Here is a 25,262-nt window from a genome sequence, read left to right as displayed (position 1 = left end):
TTTTGAAATTCGAAATTTTTAATGTTATTGTTATATTTTTATATCTGATGTTATATTTCTACCATAAATAGAAAACACGTATACATAACGTCGATCAAATGTCAATTATAAAATTAAACTACGTATTTGTAATTGCAAATTGGAGATTTAATCGTGCACGAATTACCAGCATACAAATTTCAAGTAATCATAGGTAAACAAATATATAACGATATAAGTATATTATATTATATAAATTTATTATCAGAGTATAAGAAAGAATACATTAAGAAATATCTCACAAGAGGATTCGTATCAGTTTCCCATTAGGTATAATAAATAAATAGTTGTACAGCAATTGGAATTTGTATTATTCCTGCGAAATACATAGGAGATGATAATAATTTTTTATGAAACGCCTAATTCGTGATTCGTCAATGGTTTCGCAGACGAATCGATACACGAAATTTCTTTTGTGCCAGGGTCATCCTTTTTTGGTTCGATGCACTTTCATGGATAAATAAATTCACGCCAATACATTCTGCATGATTCTGTGGCTTCAACTGTAAATAAATAAGAGAAGATATGTTAACGGTATTTTCTTAACAGGCGCTTAATTATTTCGGACGAATGATCAATATTTTTCAGAATTATAGCATCATGTAAGTACTTAATAAACGTCTCGTAAATCGTACATATTTTTAAGATTTAACGTATATTTTATAGGATATATTTTCTAACAGGGGAAGAGAAGAGAATCCGAGAAGAGAGAGAGAAAAAGATAAGAATAAGAGATTAAAGCTATAAAAATTATATGGTGCTGAAAGAAGGCAAGTAGCATTGTTAGTTAATTTAACCGATTTCTTTTGTCTAATTTTCGCGATCAGTATGACAAACAACGTACCATTCTGTTATTTCTATTCTACAATGTTATCGAGAATGAAATATCAATGAAAAGGCAACTCAGTCACCGCGAGAAGAGTAGTAAGTATGTACTATTTGGCCGCATTTAAAATACTACAAAGATATCCGGGTCATCGAGTTTATCTCACGAGGCTAGCTACCAATTCTACCGTACACGCAATTTTCTGAATGAAGACCAGAATACTACGAAATATTCGACATTGAAAATATTTTCACGAATCCTACTGTATATCGTTTAACAGCTTTATCGAGCAATTCACTATGAACGTTATAAAAAATAAAATTGATCATCTCTACAGATCTGGTGATCCTGGGCATGTACGACATTTCTCGCGTTCCTGGTTTTCACATGTATAGATAAACAACAGACGTACGTGCTTCCAACTTTGCATACAAAACAGAAATTAATAATTGCTTTACCGAAGATGATATTCGACTCTCGTGTGTCCTATTCGGATCATTTTTCACACTAAATTGTACTTTTCTATCGTTGGAAAATTTTGCAAGTTTAAGGAAAGTACACGAGCATCGTAGGAGAAGCGTTACTGATATATCTGATTCCTTTCTTGATTCAATTTTATGCAGAAAATGTTTTGAAAACGTCAAAGGTACCTTCTCGCTATTGAGATGAAAATGAGACCGAAGCATAGAAAATTCAAGAGTGGCGGCAGCCTGTGAAACTGTGAAAATAACGCGATATAGAGTTTCCCTTGGGCTACGCTGTTAAATGGTTCAAAGAAAGGGAGTAAGATCGAAACGAATTCGCGTGCCAAGTGTATCTCGTCTCGTTAGACGCACTATCGTTGAATTATTTTTGATGCGAATCGGACCGATTGCGACATATCAACGACAGATAAGATGCCGCGAGTTCGTCTCGGTTCGACAAGGATTTATCTGGACTAACACTACGCTCGTCTTACATCACGTTTCCGATTCTCGTTACATATGCACGCGTTTCGCATTGCGAATTTCGAATACGCGAACGTGATCTTATCGAGGAAGAAAAAAATGAAGCGAAGCTGAGAAAAAGAAGTAGACGGAAAGCCATGGCGCAGTTCGTTCTACGCGATATCTTTTTTCGAAGATCAAGCCTCGAGCAGTTTCGATCCGTCGATTTTACATCGATCGTTCACGCGCAGAATACGTAGCGAGTGCGGTCAAAGACGATAAAATGTGTGAGCACCGAGCACGAATTAGTTTTACTTGAATTTCATTGTTAGAAATTTCGAACAATTCTGAAGAGATTTGTGCACTTCATTCCGGGGATAAATCACTGACGTTCATCGAAGACGCCGATCGTAAGCTTTACGACTTACTTTTTAAACGTTGTACGAGTATCTGTACGTTTCATTTATTATTAAACAAAGGTCGTGAAGATTAGCGAACTCTGTGGAAGTGACTAGCCGAGTTGATTAGTAAACTTTTCAAGTGCTTTATCGATACCGTTAATTACGTTAATCCTGCTGTGATTCCTGAATTTTTATATCACAATCTTTTAATAAACAAACAGTCTCTTCGCGATCCAAAAACACGTATATTCAATATAGAATCGAGACAAGAAATTCTGCATATCTATTACGATTATTTCGTACATTCCTCGAATTCGAGAAATTTAAAAAAAGAATTTTTTGTTTAGAAAGGTAAACAACTGGGTCGAAGATGACCGAAACAACGCGGCAGGGTTATTGCGTAAATAAATAGAAATCTTATATAATAAATAGAAGAAATAGAATCTTGCGTAAATAAAAAGAATTCGATCGGTCGAATCAGCCGTAGTAACATCTTCTATTACACGAACGTGTCGATATTTAACGGCTGTAGAGTTTCTCATATTCGTCAGTGGTAATGGTAACTCTAGATTTTACTCAAAAAATTGATCATACGTCTTCAAGTTGAACGAATATGCGATGTCAGTTGCTTACCTAATAACGGGAAATGCCGCGTTTCCTTTGTATCCCAATTTCTGCGACAGTCGGAACAGTCTTTGTAGATTCTTCACGTTCATGTCGAAGACCGAACGTTTTTCCCTTTCACTGACGATAAAGCGGAAGATTAGAAAATTTGATAGAAGAGGAGGACAAAAGCTGTAAGTTAGAAAATTTGTCATTTATACTACTCACGTCTTGGTTGGCTGCAGTTGACGTCCTCCCCTGATCACGTTCACCAATTTCCCCGTCATTTTCGAGAGTGCCATCAGGGTCTCTAGCTCTGCTCGCCTTTGATCCGATAATCGTTTGTGCCGTCTGTGTGTGTGATACAAAATTTGTTAAAAAAAGAGAAAGTCTGCCATTCGGATAGGGTCAATCTTTTTGCGAAGCCTCTTTATCGTTGAAACTGAGATTTTTTGGTCGCTCTACTATGATCTTAGTAGTTTCGTTAACGAAATTTTTAACTCGAAAAACCTTCGTTTCGACAATTTCTATCCATTCAGAGAGAAAAAGAATTTGCTGTGAGTTGGAAATTTCTATTGAAAATTAGACTCTAATCTTCTTTGGTTTAAATGTCTTGTTCAATAAATCTTTAGAGTGGAATCTATGTTGGAAAGTTGTTGAGAAGCGTGATGAAAGATTACTCACTCTTTAGTCGTTCTTGATATTCCAGCGCTCATTTCTTCCGCCATACCTTTGTCCCCCATTTTCGCAAAATTTAACAGAGTGTCGTGGATGTCGACCGTGTTCTCGCGGGCAGTTCTGTTGGAAAATAAATAAATATTAAATAAGGGAAATTATTGCTTCTTAGAAATTAGTACACCACTCTGTTCACGAATACTCCCAAACGACAATTTTGAAGCACAAATAAGGCCGTTCAAATAGGATAAAAATCACTTTGAGAAAGTCTACTTAATCGTACTACAGCTTGGACTTTGTTCCCTAGAAGCTTGAGCTTAGACTTTATTTTTCAAAATGTTCGTAATTGTTAATAAAAGATTCGTTATCTTAATCATCGTCAACCCCTTGCTCTGTAACATCTTGTCACATACGCGTTATAAATTATAATTACGATACGCTACCGATCAAATTTTTGTAAAAAAGAAGAAGAGGTTTCAATTATAATTCCAAGTTGCGAAATGCAAATTATTAACTAACTGGCTAACGATCGTACGAGTAAACATTAGAAAAATCGTAAGACAAACAGTCATAGAGGAAAAGAAAAGAAAATCCTCTTAAAAGACAGTAAAGTATAATGCAACATTTACCTGTCATATCCAGGTTGTGCGGATACGATTTCACTGAGACAAAGCGAAACAAAAAGTGCAACAACGACTCTGATCCAATAGTTGGCGGAAATATTTTTGCTCGCGCTACTATTCATTGTTCGCGTGGAGGTAAAACGAATAAAATGAAAGAAAACGTAGAAAGAAGACAAATTCGAGAAGAAATTCGAAATTTTCGCGAAATTTTCAATATGCTTGCGCGAAACTTTCTCGTCCAAATTTTACAAGTAGAATCGACCACAGGTCGCCCGAATCGTTCGGTTTTTGCTTGAAACTGTAACGTTACGAGGCTCTGGTGCGCCTATATATCCTCTTGCTCGAGGAACATCTTCCCCCTCTACTTGAAAAGCCATTGACGTGGTTACACCCCCTTTCGTGGTTATCGTTCCTTTCGTACGATAAATCGGTATCGGTAATTGATTTTCAGAAATGTCCCCCCTTTGGTCGGTTTTCGGTGTCTCCTATCGCCGGTGTCAAGCGTCTCAAAAAATAGCCAGCCTTAATACGATGTCAGTGTACCAGAATACGCTGATGATTTCTTAATTGCCTACACGATAACGAGTGAAAGCCTGAAACTATCTGTTTGCAATTGAAAAACTGCAGCGGTGCTTTCTTTTACCGATAGTCGTATAATTAATATTTTTAATTAATTATGCAACAACTGTCAGCCTGTATCGTGTAATCGTGGAATTAGCTACGCTAAAAAATAAATAGAAGAGAATCTCATGACCGCGGAGTATTCTAAATAGTCCAGCAAATCGTCCCTGAATTATTGAAAAATTCAAAATTAATGCCCCAGCGAGAAATCTACGACCGATAAGAACTTGTAAATGTATCGTTGAGTGACATCGATGAATTTCAAGTGATCGGTAATTCCGTATGACCTGTTAGTATTGAAAAACCTACTTTTTCCTCTCGAGGCTCCCTTAAAATAATAAAACTCCCGATAAGTACATTCTGCGCTTTCTACCGTTCGTCGATTTCAAACTTCGATCTCCTCGATACTCAGAAGCGCTTCCTGAAAAGATAAGTAGCCGAAAACTGTTGCACGATACTGTACGTTTTGTCTTGTCTTGACTCCTTTTCGACACAAAAATAAGAGCGTTGCTGCATTAATTGGGATTGATTACAGTTTCTTTTTATTCATGATGTCTTTGAATCTCGCGTGTGTCGATGAAACGATAACGAAGAGTGGTGGAATTTTCGATGATAGAAAGTGGCTATTTCGGATGCTTTATGTAAGGATAAGCCGATGCGAGTTCATCGATCATAAAATCTCCCCCTTACAGAAGGTCATGTTCATCTTACGTTTCAGTGATTTCTTCTCTTTATCATCTTGTTATATTTGCTTTGATTTATATTTGGAATTTGGTCGATCAAGAAAATAGGGCCGGTTAATTAAAATTTTACACGAAAATACATGGATTTTCTCACCGCTTTATTCAAACGAATATTATTACTTCGCTCGAATATGCAGGATTTCTCGTGTTCAATGAAATGGAAAGGGACGAATGTTTACGTACAGTTGCGAAACTGGAAATGGAAGGAGTTAACGTCGTTGCTTTCATCATAAAATACAATAATATAGCTATCAGGCGGCACGCGACAGAAAGAAAATGCTTACTTGTCTCGATAGTGGCTTTTTTCACGACTTTTCTCCTTCGTATTTTTTTTCTTTTTTTTTTGCGACATTTAATGCGACGCAATGATGCGCGTGAAAGTTTCTTCCTTGAAACGCAAGACGTACGGAGAATATCTGACACGAATAAGCGTTTCAGCGTAATTAGATTGCTAGTTTCGTCATTTGCGTTTTACTTCCTATCTCCTCCCACGTGCATGTCAGGAGAATTTTGCATGCTTCGTGGATAAGAGAAGGTTCACAAGGAAAATTGATCATTCTTGGGAAATCGGGGAACTATTTTTATTTGTTCCTTTTATGTTCGATCCTGTTGCCATACATGAGAAGGAAATAAGAGACGATAATGGCACAAGCATAAACCACTTGACTATGAATTCAGAGAAACAGCGAATGCAGAGACCGAAAAGTTGCGAGTTAATTTAAGAATTGTTTTATAACGAATATTTAACAGCGCGAAGAGCAATGCCATAGGAAATATAGTTTTTCAATAAGAAAGGAAAATTGATTCGTTTGCTAGGTTTCATTTTAGAAATTTGTACGTATGTGTATTGAATATTACACATACATCGAAGAGAGTGGGGATTCGAGGATGAAGCGAAATTTACAGAAATGAAATTGTACGAAATTAAACAAATGAAATCCGTTGAAATTGTAATCTCTCTGCTGGAACAATTTAGATAAATCTAAGTAAAAACGGAAATACGATAAAGCATGATCTAATTACCACGTTGTATTTCATCATTCGAATCTAATCGATTCGAGCAATCTATCCGGGGGACTTATCCGATTTACTCAACGGATTTTCCTATATCTTTAGAAAATACATACATATCCAATATGTTCCACCGATCATCTCAAACCAATACAGCAAAGATCCGGAGTTAACCGAATTACAATTACATTCCAAATTTTAGAATTTTCGATTTTACAATTTTGTCGATCTAAAATTTGATATGAAATTTGCAATTTGCCACACTGTAGATGTTTATGTACTTATGGAAAATTTCGAGATGCAGAAACACACATATTGGCAGCCTGGCTGACTGACGTACATAACAGGACCAGAAATATTCAAAGAAAGGATAAAATCAAGTTATAATTCATAAAAAAAAAAAAGGAAAAAAGCTGGTGAATATCAATTGTGAAGTTACGATTAGCAAAAGCCAGCAGAAATCTAAAGAAATTTCTTACGTGGCTTAGGATATATTGATTTGAGATTTGTAACCGTACGATGCGAAAGAAACGGAAGAGAGATAGCGAGTATACTAATTAAACGAACATCGGATCAGATGATCACGACGCGATGTCCTCGACCATTCATCTCACGCGCCAGTCTTACCAAATGTAACATTGTAAAATGTAATCAAAGTATACGCGCACCGAGCTCAGATAACAAATTATTTCGTACATGTTTCTTCTACAAATGGTCCAGCTGGGCGATAAAAAGTTACGAAATATGAACAAATAAAAATTATTCAGTTATTACGTCAACGTAAATATTATTGCTCATCGTTCTGCCTCTTGTAGATTATTTGCTGACTTTTTGGAGGTAGTCACGATCGTGTTTTCTAAATCGTGATTATAGTTCTTTCGATATAAGGTTACTTCTTCTCTTTCATTTCTCGGTATAAGAACCGAATTAAAAACTCTGATAATTTTGACTCGTTAATTTCTCTCGTTAAGACTCGTTTATCCTCGTCTTTTTTTCTTTTGTTTTTAAAAATACTCGACTGTTGAACTTGTCCTGTTCAATGCACGCGCGAAAAATACGAAGAAAACAGGAATAAGATTAAAACGAAAATTTCGATTACCTCTCCTTGGATTCTTCCATCATTACCTTCCGATCTCTATTCCTCGTCATTTCTTCGTACCTCAAACATTTCTTGATATTTCATAAACGATCTCTCTTATTATTTATTCGTATTATTTACGATCTACTATCTTGTTCTCCGATCGTTAGACTGCAGTCATTTGCACGGATTGATATTTCTACGAAGCTAACCAAAGAAGTGAGCTGCAACCAGATATTTGTTTCATTTACATCGTTCATTATAATCGGTACTATACTTTCAATATTTTATACGTAAATATATTTCTTTGAAGTTCTCGTTAATGCAGGATCTAATTCTTATCTCCCCATTCTCTAACCACTAAACCCAACACCACCCTCTTGAACCTACCCAATACGCGAAAGCTCTCTTTTCTCGAACTCTTTACTCCTCGCAATCAACATATAAGCTCTCATTACCCAAACCTCAAAATTTGGAAAGAATCTCGAAGAAAAAAGAAGAAGAGCATTGCACCTCGTTCGACTTCCGAACGCACGTTCGTAGCATTTTATCCATTGGCAACTGCCAAACAGAAAAAGAGACAGAAATAACAGGGACGAGATCAACGAACGCTGATCTACCCCATTGCTCGGGCTGCATCATCCGTCCGGGCAAAAATAGAAGAGAACGCTCGGTGAAAACAAAGTTTCGGGCCAAACATTTGAAAGTGTCGGAGCGATAGCGACGTGGACGTTTTTCGCAATTCAGTCTCCTCCCCTTTGAAGATAGGGCGGAGGAGTCGTGCGTCGAACGAAATCGGTCGTCGGTTTTACGTAGCGAGATAACGAAAAGCAACACATAGCCAGGCTAATCAGAAATTCTGTTTGATTGTGCAACTTTGGAGGCCCGTTCCTCGCCAACGTGTAATACACCAATGACATATACGTATATATAATGTACGTCTTCAAATTTGCTTCATACTTCACTAACACAGCGACGATAGTCGAGTCTCGTTACAGAGCCAATGAAATTTCAAAATGTGTTACGTAACACATGCAATGCGTGCATGAAGATTTTCAGTTATGTAAGAGAGGATTAATACGGCTACCTTCGATACTTTGCCAAGAGAGAGCATTTTTGTTGGAGCATTTTTTGTGAATATATCACGTTTTATAGGGAACATTTGGAATTTTCATTAGCGTTGCAATGAAACACTAATATGGTGATAATATCGGTAAAGTTTGAAAGAAATCTGAAGGTGTACATAAAAGCTATTGTGTGATATTTAGTGCGAGAGATCGTCAAAGTATTTGAACAATCAATTAGCCGTCGTATTAACGAGTCACGTTACTCATATTCAATATAATATTCGATATTATATGGTTATACACAGTAGGATCATTCTTAACATTTATTATATGTCTACTCTTTGCTAATTTCTTATGAAATATATATGTTTGTAATAAAGATCTTGTAACTTCTATATATATTTCCAAACTGGTTTCAAATTTTTCCGATATGATCATGCCACTCGCTATCTCGTTATAAGATTCGTACGAAATACACATAACATATTTACGAAAATTTTCTATGGCACGCGCTCAAATACTTTTGTGAGCTAAAGTGTTTGCTGTACTGCGCAATAAGACGAAGTTGCGAAATCAGCCACCCACGCGATCTGTATGTGCGTATTTATGAAATAATTTCATATCTATCGGGCCAATCACGTTCGCCACGAATGAACTACTGCACGAAGAGCAACCATACGAAGCCAATCAGAACGATAGTCGACAACTGCAATCCAATGACTTGTCCTACGTTTCGCTTTCCTTTCGCGAAACTTCCGTTTCCGCGAACGTTTGATACGAACGTTTCAGGTCGAGTGCTTCATGAAGACGTGACAGAGCAATCACGCGTTGACTCGTGATGGAGAGAGTTTTCCTTGTTCCGTTTCACGATCAACTGAGTTTCGAGAGTCACGCGCAAAGAGAGTTTCTTTCTTCGATCGGTTTCTTTAGTTAAATAAAATGATTGGCATTGTGAAAGTAGTTGGGACTTTTAATTGGAAAGCTTGCGAGATTTTGTCAGATTGCAATTGAGATCGTAACTTTCGACAAGTTATAAAGCTATATTTTTAAGCAAGTAGGTATTGAAGTTCTGAATTATTTTCTGAATTCTGAAGTCAAGGAAATTACGTATTCGAAGGCAAATGACTTGAATAGTAAGGACGAATGTCGAAATTTGAAAAAATATTTCAAGCCAGAGAAATAACAGATTCACCGATGCATTCACTTCAGGTAATTTGAATAAAGTTTAATGGATAATGGAAGGAAAATGGTAAGATATCTAGTAACGATTTTTCTTTCTAGTAAAGTACACTGAAATTAAACAGAATTATTAATCTTCCCTCCTCTATGCGAATTTAATAAATGTGAATTATAAAAAGTATATATATAATTCCTTCCATTCTTCTATTATTAAAGAAAACTACGATTCCAAAACTTACTTCCCAACATTTGAATTTCCAGAGTTTAGTTTCTACTATTTGAAGCAATATTTCATCTACTGGTTTATTCTAGAAGGTTGACAAAAGTGGTCTTTTGAGAGAAACAAGGGTCCCGATCAGATCTGCTTAGAACAGATAGACTTATTCCACTAGCTCCACTGTCAGTAGTACGAGTCGTCTTTAGTCAGACCATCGGAACAGGAAATATTCCCAAAATAAAGCAGGTACATCTAAATAATCTTCTGCGCGGTAATAAAGTTCAAAACGTTAAGATTAATCGTACGAAGTCCCCCGTGCAAATATATCATAATTTCAAAAATATTTAACCTTATTAGTTTCTAAATAAGCATCGTGTTGAAATGGTTGCAAAGTAGCGTAGCTGGTGAAATGTACAATTTCTGTGGAATTACTGTTTTGCACACGGCTCCTAATTACGTTAGACGGTTTTTTATACTTTTTACTTTTAATTAAATTGTAAAGTTTAATTAAACTATGGCATTTTAATATTACGAGGTAATTAACTTACGAAGTATTTAATTTTTATTACTATCTACGGAAGTTCGTTTTAATACACCGTTCGCGAAAGCTTTCCTCGTAGAAATTCCACCAATCTTTCTTCCTACAAATTTTTCATTTTCCTCTAGAATTATACAACCAACGAATCTACATTTATTTACAATCATTCGACGTACAGTTCGAATAATTGTCGAAATAATCTCGTTTACCGACAGCATGGAATAATTCACCTAAAGTTTCTCCAGAGGGAGCTCAGATGCGTATTTTTAATTAATTTACCAAGGTAAAATAGAAATAGTAATTTTTGATATTTTACGAGACACGTAAAGGAGAGATACTTTCGAGGAAGGATGAAGGTTCCGGAATAAATTGAAGGAGACGATTCTTCTTGTATAGCTGATTACTATTCTTTTTATTCTATTTAAATAAACAAAATAATACGCACAGTCAATAAAAGAGTGAACGATCGGTGAAATTGTCTCGAACGTGTTGATCTTGATTTTGATCGATCGAAATCGCGATACTATCACGACATTGTCTTTAATACTTTGTTGGCTCCTACGTACGACGTAAACTAAATAAATAAATAAATAAATAAATAACATATAGGAAATATACAGTGTCGAACAGATATACGATAATTACATAGAGCTTGAATACAGCAGAAAAATTCGATTGTTTCGTGAGAAGGATATTAATCTTAACGATATCGTTAACATTAATTACATTTTTTCCTTTCTCTTACTTCTATTCCTTCTTAGGTGCGCTAATAAATTAATACAATAATATTCGTATTAACTAACTTTACAAAACAATAAATAAAATGAATCACATCTTAATACGAAATGGAAACGCAATGAATCACGTTTGAAAATAATTGATCCTTCTAATTAATACATTTTCTACGGTGGCCCGCATCATCCATAGTTCTATTCGATTATTATAAAATCATATTTCAATGCTAAAGCAGAAATTGGATATCCGGGGATTTACAGATCACGATCGTTAATCCACCTAACGAAAGATCTAACGAAACCTAAGATTAAGGCGCGTTTAAAAACCGCGAGATCGTGAAAACAAGCCAGTAATTATCCATTCTCCATCCGTACAAAAATCATTCATCAGTATTTTGTCATACACGCAAAATTATTCTTAAAAAGAGATTATTCTTAAAGTATAAAACAAAAATGAGAAAAAGAGAGACCATAGACGCGTTTTCCTTACACGCAACATAGAATAGTCTTTGCAGACGCTTAGAAACGAATAAAAGAAAACCAGTCTACAAATAATACGGTCAACAAAGAATAAATAAGGCTACTTAAATAAATATCATAAATTACTACGTTGCTAAATTATAAAAAATAAATGAAAGAAACATGGAGAACGCACGCGTTAAGGAACAAATTGAAAATCGAAGGAAACCATGAAATTCTTCGAAATTTTCTCTTCGATTTCTTCATCGAGACAAGTATGATCGTTGCTGTCTTTTTCCTCTGCTCCTTGGTTATAATTACTTAGTGATCTAATAGTTTAAGTTCGTTTAAAGAATTTAAGCTCGGACGGAGGACGGTCCGTAATACTGTTCAGGCGGATTTTAGGGTCGAGAGATCGTATATAATATTTTCTTTTTGTAATTTTCCTTCGTCTCTTATTCCTTCGGCGATTTTTCTTGATGTTCGTTTTCGATTCATGTTTTTCTCTCTTTTTTTTGTATTTTTCATTTTTTACTCTTGAATGCTTTTCGTTCTCTCGACTCTGTCTTCTTGTTCGCCCTGTGCTTTAGCGCGATTTCGTACCATGGAATTATATATACGAATATTCGTCGTTAACGCCTAGTCGGCTCTCTTTCAACTTCTGAAATTCAAAAAAATGTTCTTGATTAATTCAGGCCTTAGACAATAATTTTGGCGATTTTATAAATATCTCTCTATACCTCGAGGGACGTTAGTTTGAAGTATCATTTTCGATAATTAAAAAAATAGGGACTCGTTAAACTTTCTTTTCCTAATTACACTTTGCAAATAAAGATTCGTTACTCTTAAAATGGAACGACTCTTGTTACTATTATTTGACACTATGGTTCTGAATATTAACCCATCAACGACCATATTTCATCTTTAGTTTTATTTCATTCAAATTATCGGGTTTTATCCAAATCCTACAACTTTACAAAATTTGAAGAAATCGAAGTATTTTATACCGATAGAATAGACTATTTCTTTTTTTATAGAACTTCTTTTCGCGCTTTTTATTTGTAATGAACTTCTGTGGAGGTATCTATCATTCTAATACGTTCTTTTGTAGCTTGATCAATAATAATTAATAATGTTACGCTACACAACTTTCGCACACTTCATTGTATGGTTCTTAATGGATTAAAATCAATTCTGCATAATCAATAACGTGTATAGTACTGATAGCGTAACTCTCATGCCATCGATTCAATAATTCAATTATTACAAGTGCAAGATTAAAAAACATAAGTATTCTATTGCATGTATATTTCCATAATTAGCTTCGGGCAACAATAAAACAGTAATGTACATAATATATTGCGATACTTTGACGTTATCTATGTGACTGTTAATAAACTGGTTAACTACGTTCTAATCTGAGGCACGATCAATTTAACGACTATGAATATTTCTCTTTGACCACGAACGATTACCATTTCATGAAATGCGAATCGACGATAAAACAAACATTAAAAGAAAACGTTTATACATGCCGAAGAAACGAAGAAGGAATATGAATCTATCACGAGAACACAGCACGTTTTACAATAAATTTCATGACTGACACTTAGGCGCGTGCCAGTGAATCGTTTCATTTTTCTTTCGCGGCAAATTATCACTAATTTTATGCCATCTAGAAAAATAGGAATTACGTTGCTATACGCGATAGATTACCTCATGACACGAACTATGCAACTTACATAACCATGTGGAAATAGTGTTGCACGATGTTTCAATAATCTAATGAAACTGTTAGTCATTTCGAGGCGTAAATGTAACGAAAAGATTTCAGAATGAAATGAAATTTATTGGAATTTCTATTCGAAAATAGGATATTTCTTATTTCAATTCTGAACGAGTGTCGTATAATTAAATGACAAGAATCGCACTCTGTATTACCTTTCTTTTGGGGAAACATAGAATGGCATAAAATTCGTTAAAAAATTTAATATATATATATATATCGGAATTGATTGATTAATATTCAGAATACTCGATGTTAAAATATTATACCTAACGTACTAAAAATATGTAATCTACGTAATCTGTAGGATTTATAGAAAATCAGAAACGTTCATAGAAAATCATTTCTTTCGCTTCGTTTTAAATCATAGATTCGATTATTTCGAACTTACCGCTGGCAAAGAGAGCATCCTTTCTCCGAGCATGTTTTCATTAAACGTGTCAGGACGGTTACCGATAATCTTCATCATACGTTGCAGAGTTTCGAGTCTGTTATTCGTGGCGGATCTTCGTCTACGACCTCTGCAATGAGAAATAAATCGGAAAATTAGAAAAAATGTTATAATCAAAATGAAAATTTGCACTAAAGAAAACGTGATATAAGTTCTATTGATTTTGATGGAAATTTCACTTTGACAATTTCAATTTGTATGGATCAGTTGTATCTATAATTAGAAATTATAATGATCAGCGGAGGATCGTAATAACCGGATGGCCCACTAAAATAACCGTCTGATAAAAAATTTTCGAGATTCAATGGAAGATTACGCGCGGTTCAACGTTCCCGCCATGTGTTCGAACGGAATATTCACGCCTTTCTTCTACACGGCTCCTTCTTGCTTCGTATTTCGTTTTTTCGCCGTCGTTTTTTCGTCCTTTTCTTTTTTCCTGTTCGAAGAATAAGCGCTTGGAATTTCACGCGATCACGCGTTTCACACGTGGTTAAAAGTAAAAAAGAGGGTGACACGTGCTGATGGAATAAACTGTCGAGCATGCATTCGTGGAGAATCATTCATCATCATACGAATTACGAATTATTCTTATCGCCGGGACTCTCGATAAGTCGTGGGAATGATGCAAGCCTCGATAATAAAATGCAACAACGCAGCGCCACATAATTAAGGCTCGATCATCAAACTGGTGTGCGAAAGTTAAGATTTCAACGATGATTATTACATTCACGATGTTTATGTAAATTCTTATTTTTATTAAGGTAATTAACAAAACGAAACCTACATTCCAGATTCGTTTCATATATTCTGCTTTATTTTGCTCGTGTATTTTCTCGCGTCATGCGACTTTTGCACATTTTCGCGCCTTTGAATTTTCCATAAATAAACAGGGCACTAAGAAACAAAAAAAAAACAGAAGAAAAAAAAGAGGCCTTCAAACCATAACTATCGAAATTCTAATGATAATGGCGAGATGAAATTCTCCTGTAGCATAACAATATCAAAGATCATAGATATACGTATATCCGTGAATCTGCGTCTAATCAGATATTCCACGTAACAGTTCCAATCCGAAATGTATTATGTATAATACACGTAGAATCTAGAATCTAAAATCGACCTGTAAAATATTGATCTCGATACTACAATTCGGTACTAAATGTTTAAGCGCTTTCGAAAGAGCATTTAAAGAAACAGATTCCTGAATTCTCTCTAAATCTGTCTAAATTCGCACTGAGCATGTAATTTCCGAATACTGATAGCCGTCTCATCCGCGTTCTTTCAACCACTCGAGCTTCTCCGTGGCTCTCGTCACGAATTTCGACGATGAATAATTCTACACGCGGCGAACCAGATTAGAAGAAGCCCATTGGCTAGTCACGAAACCGAGGAACACGCGAGTCCAATCGAATTTGCATCGCGAATTTCTCTCGATTCGCGCGGCACGAACTCACTCGATCTAAGAATATAAACGCGGTTAGAACCTCTGGTTCACGTTGCAACGAGCTTGCAGTCGAAGAACGAACGCCAACGCAATAGGACTTGCTCCTTCGTTCTATCGTCCTTTCTCTTTTCCTTCCACTTCGCGAGGAAGATCTTTCGACGTAGAGAGATCTTTTCGAATTTCAATGGTTCATTAAAGAAGGGAAGAGATTTGACATGGTCAGCCCATTGTTTGGAAATTTCTATCTTTTCGTGTATTTCTTCACGTTTACACGCGAATGTTAAATGAAATGACAAGTAGAAGAGAACGAGGGAAATTTCTATGGACACATTCGTTCAGAGTGCGGATGTTGACGTTACGAAATTAGTAAAAAGGGAAGAGCTGTTCGTTTTAACTTTAAAGCGAATTTCCCTGAAGCCGGTCGTGTTAACGTCTGAATAAGAATTTATTCGGAAGGCATTCGGAGTAAGGTAGCAGGGTTAGACATTCTATTATCGTTTCCTTTTCCGTCGTCGCTTTTCTTCGTTCTTCCTCTACGAGGATCTCTTCGATCGTACTATTCCGCCTACGTATGGGAGCAAATATACGGATTCACGAAAGTATTTGGCCACTTTTAGATACCTTTTATTAATATACTATGTGTGTTAGACGATAATTTTACTAGCATTTTCGTCGGGCTCAACTATCACGATTCTTCTGTAATAAACTAGAATTTTAAACAAATTTGAGGAAATATATACAAATTTATAAGATACTTAGTATAAATATTTAAACAAACAATTATTCATTATATTAATAAATCTCAAGTCTTCATATACTTAAGATGACTATTCATGCTAAATTTACTGATCTTTTATTAAATATATATTCGCAATGAATATCCTGTAATTTCTATATACGTTTTCAGATTGGTTTCAAAGTTGACCAATACAATCATTGCACTCGTGTCTCATTACAGTGCTAATGAAGTTTCAAAATATTTTATCCAACACATACAACACGGACATAAAACTTTTCAATGGTAACTGTTTATACTACTTTTACTTAAGAATTATTTCTTTTGACTGGAATAATATTACTGCTTTCATTTCAACTTTTTCCAACAAGCTCAAGTAGACGTTCCAATTTACACTCTTGCGATACTACTTTGTACAATAAAATTATAGTAATCTATTATCCCAACTTTTCTTTGCTCATATTCTATTTTGTCTCCTACTGAAACAGAACTGTTCTACCTGAGCTTGGTTAGGTTATAGTATGGTGCAATATAATACTCCATAGCTACATAATTTTACATAAATTTGATACGGTATCCGTTTACATAGGACTGTGGATATTGCTTGGAAAGTAATGTCTGACATACAAGAGGAAATGCCGGTTAATTCGAAAGAGAACACACGAGAAGAATAAACTGTTAAGCGAATTCTTTCTCTGTTATTCCATTTCGCATTTCAGTCTCGATATTACTTTCGATATTTGCGTTGCTGTTTTTAACGCACAGTGGTCTTTTTTTAACAATTGTTTATTTTCGAACTTTATTCTTGCAAAATACCAACGGGGAGTCCATTCTTAGAACGATAACAAACGTTTTCTTTGTATTCGATTTTCAACACCTGTTCGAAGCGAATGTACAAGTAGAAATATTTTCGTACAACGTCCATTCGAGTAGATCCCTGTGTACTTTTATATTATACGACGTTTCTAGAGAAAAATTTAACATCAAAACTATCAAAATTAAATCCACACCCCATGAAAAAAAAAAAAAATAAAAATATCACTTCCTGTAGTGATAACGTCAGTAACATCGGTAATAGCAATATTACTAGTAACAAAGAGTAATGTCGAATAAAATAATCAAATCATCCGTATATTTCTATTATCCCGTACGACGCAATGCTCCACATCACCACCCGGCGAAACAAAAATCATTTTTCTTAAGAACGGTGGTGCGAAGTTAATAACGTCCTGAGAAACAACCAGTGTCCTCCGAAGATTTTTCTGATGACATGTCTTTTGACGTTAATAGGCCGTTCTTTCTTATTTTACGTGACTCGCCCAACCCTCTATCAGTCCGCACGTTCGAAGGTCTCGTTTGAAGGTGGTTTCCGCCCTCGTCACGCGAACACGAAGCAACAAGTTGAATTTCAATGCCGAACGTGCCATACATTTTCCGCGTGTTTTTTCCCTTTTCTTTCATTCGTATTTACCCTCACGAATCAATTGATTATTTGACATGAAAATTCGCATCGAGAGAAATTTAAAAGCGCATCCCTAGCCGTTTAAATACTTTAGTTAGTTTCTAGCTAATACTCTAAGTTTTTAGTCCAACTATTTATTTTTGAACGAATATTATAGAATGAATATCCCTTCTAGATACGAATTACAAACTTTGTTCCAACAGTTTGTAATAATACAATTATACCGAATACGCATTCTGTTTAAATTTTTGTGATTTTTGAACAAGAACAGAATCTCAGAAACGTTTAAGACTTATCCGACAATTCGGTAGTTGCATCGAATAGACGACGAAATGAAAATTTCGTGAAATATGCGGGAATTGCTTATTGACAATCCCATTTGTGTTTCCGAAGATATTAAAAAGAAACAAATATTCATGTCAAAATATCGTCGCATGATGGATAATTTTGTTCTCTAAAATTAATATAATTTACTTATTCACGGTAATTTATGTTACTTTATATTATATTATATACAGTGGAGACACGCGAAACCGTGTTTCACGAAAATCGTGATAGGAACAGAAGAGATTTATCTTTATTTATCTTCTATATCTAACAGAAAATATTTGTCTTTTATAACTGGCAAAACAATTTTATGCGTACGATTTTGAGTTTATACGAGCTTCCTTTTGCCCACTAGACCCTATTGATACGCAGTATAAGTTTTATCCCGACCTTTTCAGACTCCCTATATTTATATCATATTTTTTGCATTTGAATGGAACGTAAAACTGTGTGAAAATGTACCCGTGTACCTATGGGAATGAAAATAAAGGATGCTTGGCAAGCGACATGTTTTCCACTGGGAGATTCCTGAACCTAAAGCCAGACACGTTGCACCACCAGAATAGTTATTTCTTCTTTACTTTTTTCGTATTCTTCTCCTTTTTTTTTAAATAGATTGATATTTTTGGCACGTCTGTGTAGACGATGATACAACAGGGGCGGTTCTGTCTTCCTTCTGCTCGAAGAATTAGCAAAATTCATTCGTTTCGCGTCGTACGATTCATTCGTAATCATAGTCACTGTTTCTTTTTTCTCTTTGTTTTTTTGGGGGAGAAGAGAAGGAAGGGGAAGCGGAGGAGAGATGGAAAAGAGTTCGTGATTCATAGTATTGTCACTCGATGATAAAAAGAAAGATTCTTTTCGTATCTCGTGGTTAACGATCACGTTGAACTCGAATGGCGATCGTTATGTAAAATCGAGTCGTGGTTCTTTCCCTTCGAGGTTATCGTTCACATAAACCAAATTTTAGAGCGATTCGTTTGTGATATATGCCACATATATATATATATATGTGGCATGATCTAATTCTCACGGTAAGCGAAGGATTCTTGAACGAACTAAACAAAATTTGATGTTTGATAATGGACTGGTATCCGTCCAAAATCGTTAATTTTGATTTCTCATACTCAAATTTTAATTTTGAAGACGAAATTATAACACTTCTTACATTTAAATTGTAATCCTGAAAATGGAATTCAGAAGTTACTTCAGATATTGAAATTATGATTTGCAATGTGAAATTGAAGAATTGAAAATGGCAGGGATATTTTTTAAAATAACGGCGAATGCATTGCCGATTGAAACATCGAACCTCAACTTCGTTTCTTCTTGCTTGTTTCCTTGAACTTATAAAATGACCTGATACATTATCTCGCAGTTTCACGATTATTATCGAGCAGCTCGGAGAAAATTTGATAAAAGTGACTTGTGAATGAATCTTTAATTTTAGAATAGAATCGTTGATGGTGTTAAACTTCAATAGAAAACTCAGTACGTTTATAAATATTAAAATACATTACTAAACGTACTCGTAAAGAATTGGAAAATTAACGACGAGATTCTCTAAAGGAATAGTAGCATCTTATAAATCGTTCGCTAGAAGAAAGCTGTATTTTTGTTATTTTTTCGTTGAACTTCTCAATCTTGCTGACCTATAGATACGATTTTCTTGATCTTTTTATTTCCAATATACAAAATTTACTTTCTTTCTATCAAAACGGTAAAGACGAAATTAAAATTTATGATACAAGAAGAAGAAACGAAAAACGATCGAAATTTAAGAGTCAAGCTGGAAAGCGTTCGAATTTTGAAACGGAGATGAGCAACTCTTTGCTTATCTAGTCGTTTTGCAGACGTAATAGGAAAGAATGTTATTATTAGTAACTTTGGCTTGATAAGAATAAATCAGTAGAGATAAAAGGCGAGTTTAAATAATTACAGGCTATTAAAGTAATTACTCACATCTTATCTGGATCCAACACGCCGAATGCAACTGGAACCGTCACTACTTTTCCCCTTACATTTTCCAACCCCAGAAGTGTCTCTATTTCAGCGAGTCTTTGATCCGATATACGCCTCTGACGACTACAAAACAAACGAGCAATGACTATTATTAATTATATTAACAATTACTTATAATTCATTGTCGTGACAAAGGGAAATTTCAAATAAGTTTGGATATAGACAAATTAAGAAAATTGATTGAACGATTTAGATCACCGATGATGATGATACAAGGAGAAAAATGGTCGATGATCGAATTGAAGTGTGTATTTTTGACTTTCTATAATCTTTCTATAAAGATCGAATTTATCGGTAATCTGTCTTAAAAACCGATAAATTTAATAATCAATAAGAACACTCGTTTCTAATTAAATGGTTATTATTCAACCGCACGATACAATGTAGAATTATATAGAGTATAGGTAGAAAGTGAAAGTAGGAGAAAGATTGTAGGAAGAAGTTAGAGTAGATAGAGAAATTATCGTATAAGAACTATATGATAATTTAATATAACAGATGGTTAGGTATTATTTCGCGTAGCCTTCAGAACCGGGAAATCCTAAGAATACTTCCGTGTATCCTTAAATATGCGCGTATTCCCGGAACAGGTGTCTATAATTAACTCGACTCACGGTTCGGACAGATACGAGTAATTTTCCGTATCATAGAAACAGGAAAAAAAGAGAAGAAGGGAGAAAAGTCGATATAAGATTCCTTCAATCCCCAAAGAACGAGCTTCTATAATTAAACTGGTTGAATAATTTTCACGTATCGTAGCGTAACCTACATACTGACTCATCACGCGAAACCTCGTGTTTCCGTTCAATTTCAGGTATTATACGATTAATTGTGCGAAGTGCAAAACCAACTCAGTGGCACAGTACGATAAGAATCTTTACAACTTGTTTCAAATTATTTACTTCCTCTCCATTTCTTTGCCTCTCTCTCTCTCTCTCTCTCTCTCTCTCTTTTCTCTTCTCTTTACGGAAGCTATTATCTAAAAAAAAGAAGAAGAGGTAAAATGAAATAAAGCATTGAACAATTGTTGCAACTTATTGCATTGAATTACACTCACTGGGCGCTGTATGATAAAAATGTCAATAGTGTATAATATTTCAAATTATCTATTTTCTTTCCTTTTCTCTCTTTCATTCCTTTTCTTTTTTTTTTTTTTTTTTTTTTACAACGACAGATATTTAAATTAAAAACGGAAAAGTTGAAACAGCAGTTGAAACTATTGTTGCGCCTTGTTTAACGAATCAGCCAACTAACACGCAACCGTGACTTGCAGCATGCGAAGACCGCAATTACATCAGTAAGCAAACTTTCACGCGAAGAGCTGCGAAATCAGTGTCGCAAATCATTCTTGCAAGATCAACTGCAACTGTACTGCAGCCCCGTGGAAACTATCTTAATTGGTTAGCAGGTCGTTGTCCCTCGGCCACCTCTTTTCTTTGCAATCTGTTGCGAATTCTGTATTCACGGGGCGATCATGTAGTTTCCTTGAAAATTTTACGTTCGCCCTCGTTTCTGTATCCTTGTTTTTCTCATCTGCCATCAATATTTAATCACTTGTCTGCGGTATTCACGCGCGTGTCTTGATTCAAGAATTAATGAGATTAATGCGACCCAAAATTAACGAAGACAAATGAAATCTGTGATTCAAATGATCGGAAAATTTCCAAATTTTAGAGTCCGTTCAAAATAATTTTTCTTTTGTAGAAGTTTGTAGAAATTGGATTGGACGAGAATAGTTTATTAATAGCCTTTATATTAACTTCGTTATATGGTAAAGATACGATAAGTATAGACGGAAAGTAGAGAAATTATTTAACATTCGTTTAAAGATATATCGAGAATTTTTGAAATTTCAATTATTATTAAAGTTTCTTTAATAATTACAAAAATTTCAGTGTTATTAAATTTTACTATAAAGAGTATCGCAAACAGTGAAATTCTTATTGAACACTGACAAAGATAATTTTCCTTAGCTTTAGCTGTGAAATTTAACATTTTATGTGAATAAAAAGTAACGAGAATAATAGATACACATAGTGTACTAACAATTTCCAAATATTTTACCATCTTTGATTCTGATTCTAAAGACCATTCGAAATAACTAAATTTTTAACAGATTCTCCAAACGAAAATAATTTTTCTGAAACTCTACTATCTTTAGTTCTGAAACAATATATTTCTTGTACTCAGTTCTCAATAATAAGATCTCAATGGAGATGTATCGAAAGTACTATGTAACTCAACGAAGAGTAGCTTCTAACAAAAAATTCATGAGATTCACGCCCCATTCCCACGCGTTTTCCCAGCAAGATAACAGAGGTAACTTTCCCACTAAATCGTTCGACTTAAAACCCTTCGTTTCCTGTTATTTCCCGATATCCGAGGTTGTCAACGCGATAACACGGAATTCATATTGGCGGCGAACGCGTAAAAAGAAGAAAAAATGGCGCGTGGTTGGTGATATTGCAAGCTGCCAGGGAATGTAATATCGCGTTTGTCGATCGTCGTCAATTTTGCCTCCTTAATCGATATGCTAATCTCCGTACACACGTGAAACAAAGCTCTCGTTATCTTCTGACGGCGTTATCGTTGTGCATGGGAGTTGCATAGAGGAAGGCAGGCATTAGAGGGAAAAGGGGAAACAAAAAAGAAAGAACACGGCCATAATGAAGATCCGTCGATTTATCCTTCAATCATCGAAGATTCCCCTTTTGCTAAGCTCTGAGGAATTGGTCGATATGTAACGCGATTTCAGCTGGATATCAGATACGACAAATGTAACCAGTCGAAAATAGGTCGATAAAATTAATCGGGCAGATAAAAATCGCGATCGAGGATCGGTCGAGCTCGTTTGACGTCGTACTGGAATTTTTCCTCGAACAAAGAGGGCTTTTTGGTAAATGCATACTTACGATCAGATGAGCTTCGAGATTACATTTTGCGTTATATGTTTGGTTAAAGTGGATGATCACTGATTTCGTTTAGGATATTGGAAGAACAGAGTGATGAATAGAATGGAAGAATAGGCGTGATCTGGATAAGCTTATAGAGGGTTTTTTTGTAGTTTCACGTGGGCGTGCAACAAGTTGAAGAAGGTTTCCATTCTTATGGATAAAGTGGCGAAACTGACAATGAGGAGATTTCTGCTACTAGCTTTGTGTATATACGACGAAGTTTTCATCGCTTGTAATATTTCATCTTCGTGACATTGCTTATTAAAATATCTGTACGTCAAGGAATAGAGAAATATCGTTGTAACAGTCCCTTTTGGATTTCCAAAGAAAACAAACGTCTAAAAATTCACTTCGAACATATGGAGATACTTTTGCACGAAGAGATTTAAAGGCTAATCGGTTTTTCGAAAAATGTAAAGGAAGTTTGCTTAAAGTTAAGAAAATCCCGATATCTAAGTTGCCCGATACATCTGCGATTCCACGTTCTAGAACCGTTCCAGAAAAGAAATACACGAAACCAGCAGAGAAATCCGCACGCGAAACTTTTCTCACAAAGTTCTGATTCTTACCTGAGCAAAGAGGGTGGCCTGGCGTGCGTCGTTCCTGGCATCAGGATCACGTTTAGGACACACAACACCATCAACGTGACAAGCAGACTTGTATTCGCTGCCATTATTCGTATCAACGAGGACGAAAATGAAAAATAATTAAACAAGAAACGAAACTTAACCGAAGAATCGGAAATATTCCTCAATGGTTTGACTCGATTCTTCTTGCACAATATCTCCTCGCACTTCTATTTCTTCAACCGGTCCACAGAATCGAGCTTGCCTCGAACAACGGTTAACAACTATTTAAATGCCACGTAATTCTCGGCAATTTATCGTGATCGCGATTTTTTTCTTTCTACCGATATCTGATCCTATTCTTGTCGCTTTTGTCTCTTGGTGAACTGTAGCGTAGCTTCGTCCGCTTCCAGCATATATACTCGAAGGAGAGTGCCGGCTGCGCCCCCTCCACTCAGCTCGTAGCCTATACCCCACTCGATCCGAATCCTCCCTCGCGTTTCTTTCCGCGAGGGACTGCGACCCTTTTCCCTGGATCCACCTTTTCATCCTTCTGTCTCGGTCTTATCGTCGTTCACCGAGCGAGAAAGGAAAAGATACGAGATGATAATCAAGAGAGGCTTGACTTCCACCTTTCGTCAGATCCGCGTATCCACCAATCACGCGGGATGCTCGCTCGGTCACGGTGCAACCACGTGACCTGACCAAATCTGCTCGAAATTTTTCGAGAACGTAATTGCCCATGACGATACGTTCCTTAAATCTTTAGAGTGTCATACGTGCGTGGAGGAGGTTGGATCGCTCGATTTTCGTTTCATTCGGCTTATATTCTGATTTCGTCATGCCGTATTCGGTTCGATCCTGCCATTTCTCCTTAAGATTTTGCACAGACTTTTGGAACATTCTATAGAACTTTTTCGGGGAGCGTGATTGGCCTCGAACCGTTTTTTAGATCTCTAGAGCGGAACACAGTATCGAGCTTTGAGGTTGGACTGTTCGATTTTGGTTTCATTCGGCTTTCATCATACCGTGAGGGATCTTTCGGTCGATCTATTCCCGCTTGAAATTTTTTAAAATTCCGCTGAGAATATTAGGAAGTTTCATGGAATTTTCAGGGACGATTGTTTACGATGAGTTTTTTAAATCCTTAGAATGTCGAGATCATGCTGTTCGATCTTCTTTCGATATTGCGCTGTGATAGTCTGGTCTTCGGTCTACTTGAGGTTTCTAGGAATTTTACGAAGAAATTTAGGTATTATAGAAACAGAATTCAAGTGAAGCTTCTCGTTACAGCAAAATGGGACTGGTTTAAGGTTTCGTTGGATGAATTAGTCGTGATGAATCATCAAAGAGACTTATTTTAGACCAAACTTATAGTTAGTTGGAGTCTTAGAGAATTGCTAAAATTGACGAGATAATCTACTCGGGATGTAAAAGGTGAAAGTTTGAAACTCGCCTATGACGTCCATGAGTTACGTCTTTGAAATTCGAAGAAAGAGAAACGTAGGTGTTCTGAATGACTCCTTGCAAATGTAGATTGATTGTCTCTGAATCTAGGATAGTCTACGAAAAAATAAGGTGAAAGGCATTTCATAATATCAGACGTCAACGTGCCAGGTGGCTCGATGATCGGTGTCCACTTATCTTACGGAAAGATACGCCTCTTAACATGTTCTTGGTCGTGTATTAATTGCGTTCAGGAAATGATATAATAGTTACAGACTTAATTATGTTCGAATTGAACGAATATCATTTGTCACATACAATTTATACA

General features: G+C 35.7%; 3 protein-coding genes across 6 annotated transcripts in view; 1 reads left to right on the top strand and 2 right to left on the bottom strand.

The window, feature by feature from the left end:
- Window positions 1-218: 218 nt before the first annotated feature.
- LOC100644101 lies at window positions 219-4,406 on the bottom strand. The gene is made up of 5 exons (XM_003399821.3): window positions 4,100-4,406; window positions 3,480-3,593; window positions 3,024-3,146; window positions 2,826-2,936; window positions 219-542 (listed from the first exon to the last, which is right to left on the bottom strand). The coding sequence occupies exons 1-5, from the start codon at window positions 4,213-4,215 to the stop codon at window positions 539-541; spliced, it is 468 nt and encodes a 155-aa protein (XP_003399869.2). The 5' UTR covers window positions 4,216-4,406; the 3' UTR covers window positions 219-538.
- Window positions 1,916-25,262, top strand: part of LOC100644495 (putative fatty acyl-CoA reductase CG5065) — a 46,919-nt gene continuing 23,572 nt past the window's right edge. The window contains exons 1-3 of one of the 4 annotated variants that reach the window (XM_048410995.1): window positions 9,335-9,822; window positions 10,054-10,255; window positions 16,329-16,442. The gene's annotated coding sequence lies outside the window, so the exon portion shown is untranslated. Of the gene's footprint in view, window positions 2,202-9,334; window positions 9,823-10,053; window positions 10,256-16,328; window positions 16,443-25,262 lie in introns of those variants that run through there. The other 3 variants (XM_048410996.1, XM_020866044.2, XM_048410997.1) reach the window with 3 other exon arrangements.
- On the bottom strand, window positions 10,933-23,894 carry LOC100644221. The gene is made up of 4 exons (XM_003399822.4): window positions 23,492-23,894; window positions 19,909-20,031; window positions 13,918-14,047; window positions 10,933-12,401 (listed from the first exon to the last, which is right to left on the bottom strand). The coding sequence occupies exons 1-4, from the start codon at window positions 23,593-23,595 to the stop codon at window positions 12,351-12,353; spliced, it is 408 nt and encodes a 135-aa protein (XP_003399870.1). The 5' UTR covers window positions 23,596-23,894; the 3' UTR covers window positions 10,933-12,350.

The sequence above is a fragment of the Bombus terrestris genome, chromosome 12 (assembly GCF_910591885.1).
Source record: "Bombus terrestris chromosome 12, iyBomTerr1.2, whole genome shotgun sequence".
NCBI classification, from domain to species: domain Eukaryota; kingdom Metazoa; phylum Arthropoda; class Insecta; order Hymenoptera; family Apidae; genus Bombus; species Bombus terrestris.
This window is presented reverse-complemented; position numbering and strand designations above follow the sequence as displayed.

Bases quoted from the DNA above. Each gene is read 5' to 3' on its own strand.
- LOC100644101 (XM_003399821.3), bottom strand. From the start codon at position 4,215: ATGAATAGTAGCGCGAGCAAAAATATTTCCGCCAACTATTGGATCAGA. The intron at 3,594-4,099 runs GTAAATGTTGCA...ATTTTCCAACAG, and splicing joins GCACAACCTGGATATGACAG to AACTGCCCGCGAGAACACGG. The intron at 3,147-3,479 runs GTGAGTAATCTT...TCACACACACAG, and splicing joins ATATCAAGAACGACTAAAGA to ACGGCACAAACGATTATCGG.
- LOC100644221 (XM_003399822.4), bottom strand. From the start codon at position 23,595: ATGGCAGCGAATACAAGTCTGCTTGTCACGTTGATGGTGTTGTGTGTC. The intron at 20,032-23,491 runs GTAAGAATCAGA...TTTGTTTTGTAG, and splicing joins AGGCCACCCTCTTTGCTCAG to TCGTCAGAGGCGTATATCGG. The intron at 14,048-19,908 runs GTGAGTAATTAC...TTCTCATTGCAG, and splicing joins GTGTTGGATCCAGATAAGAT to AGGTCGTAGACGAAGATCCG.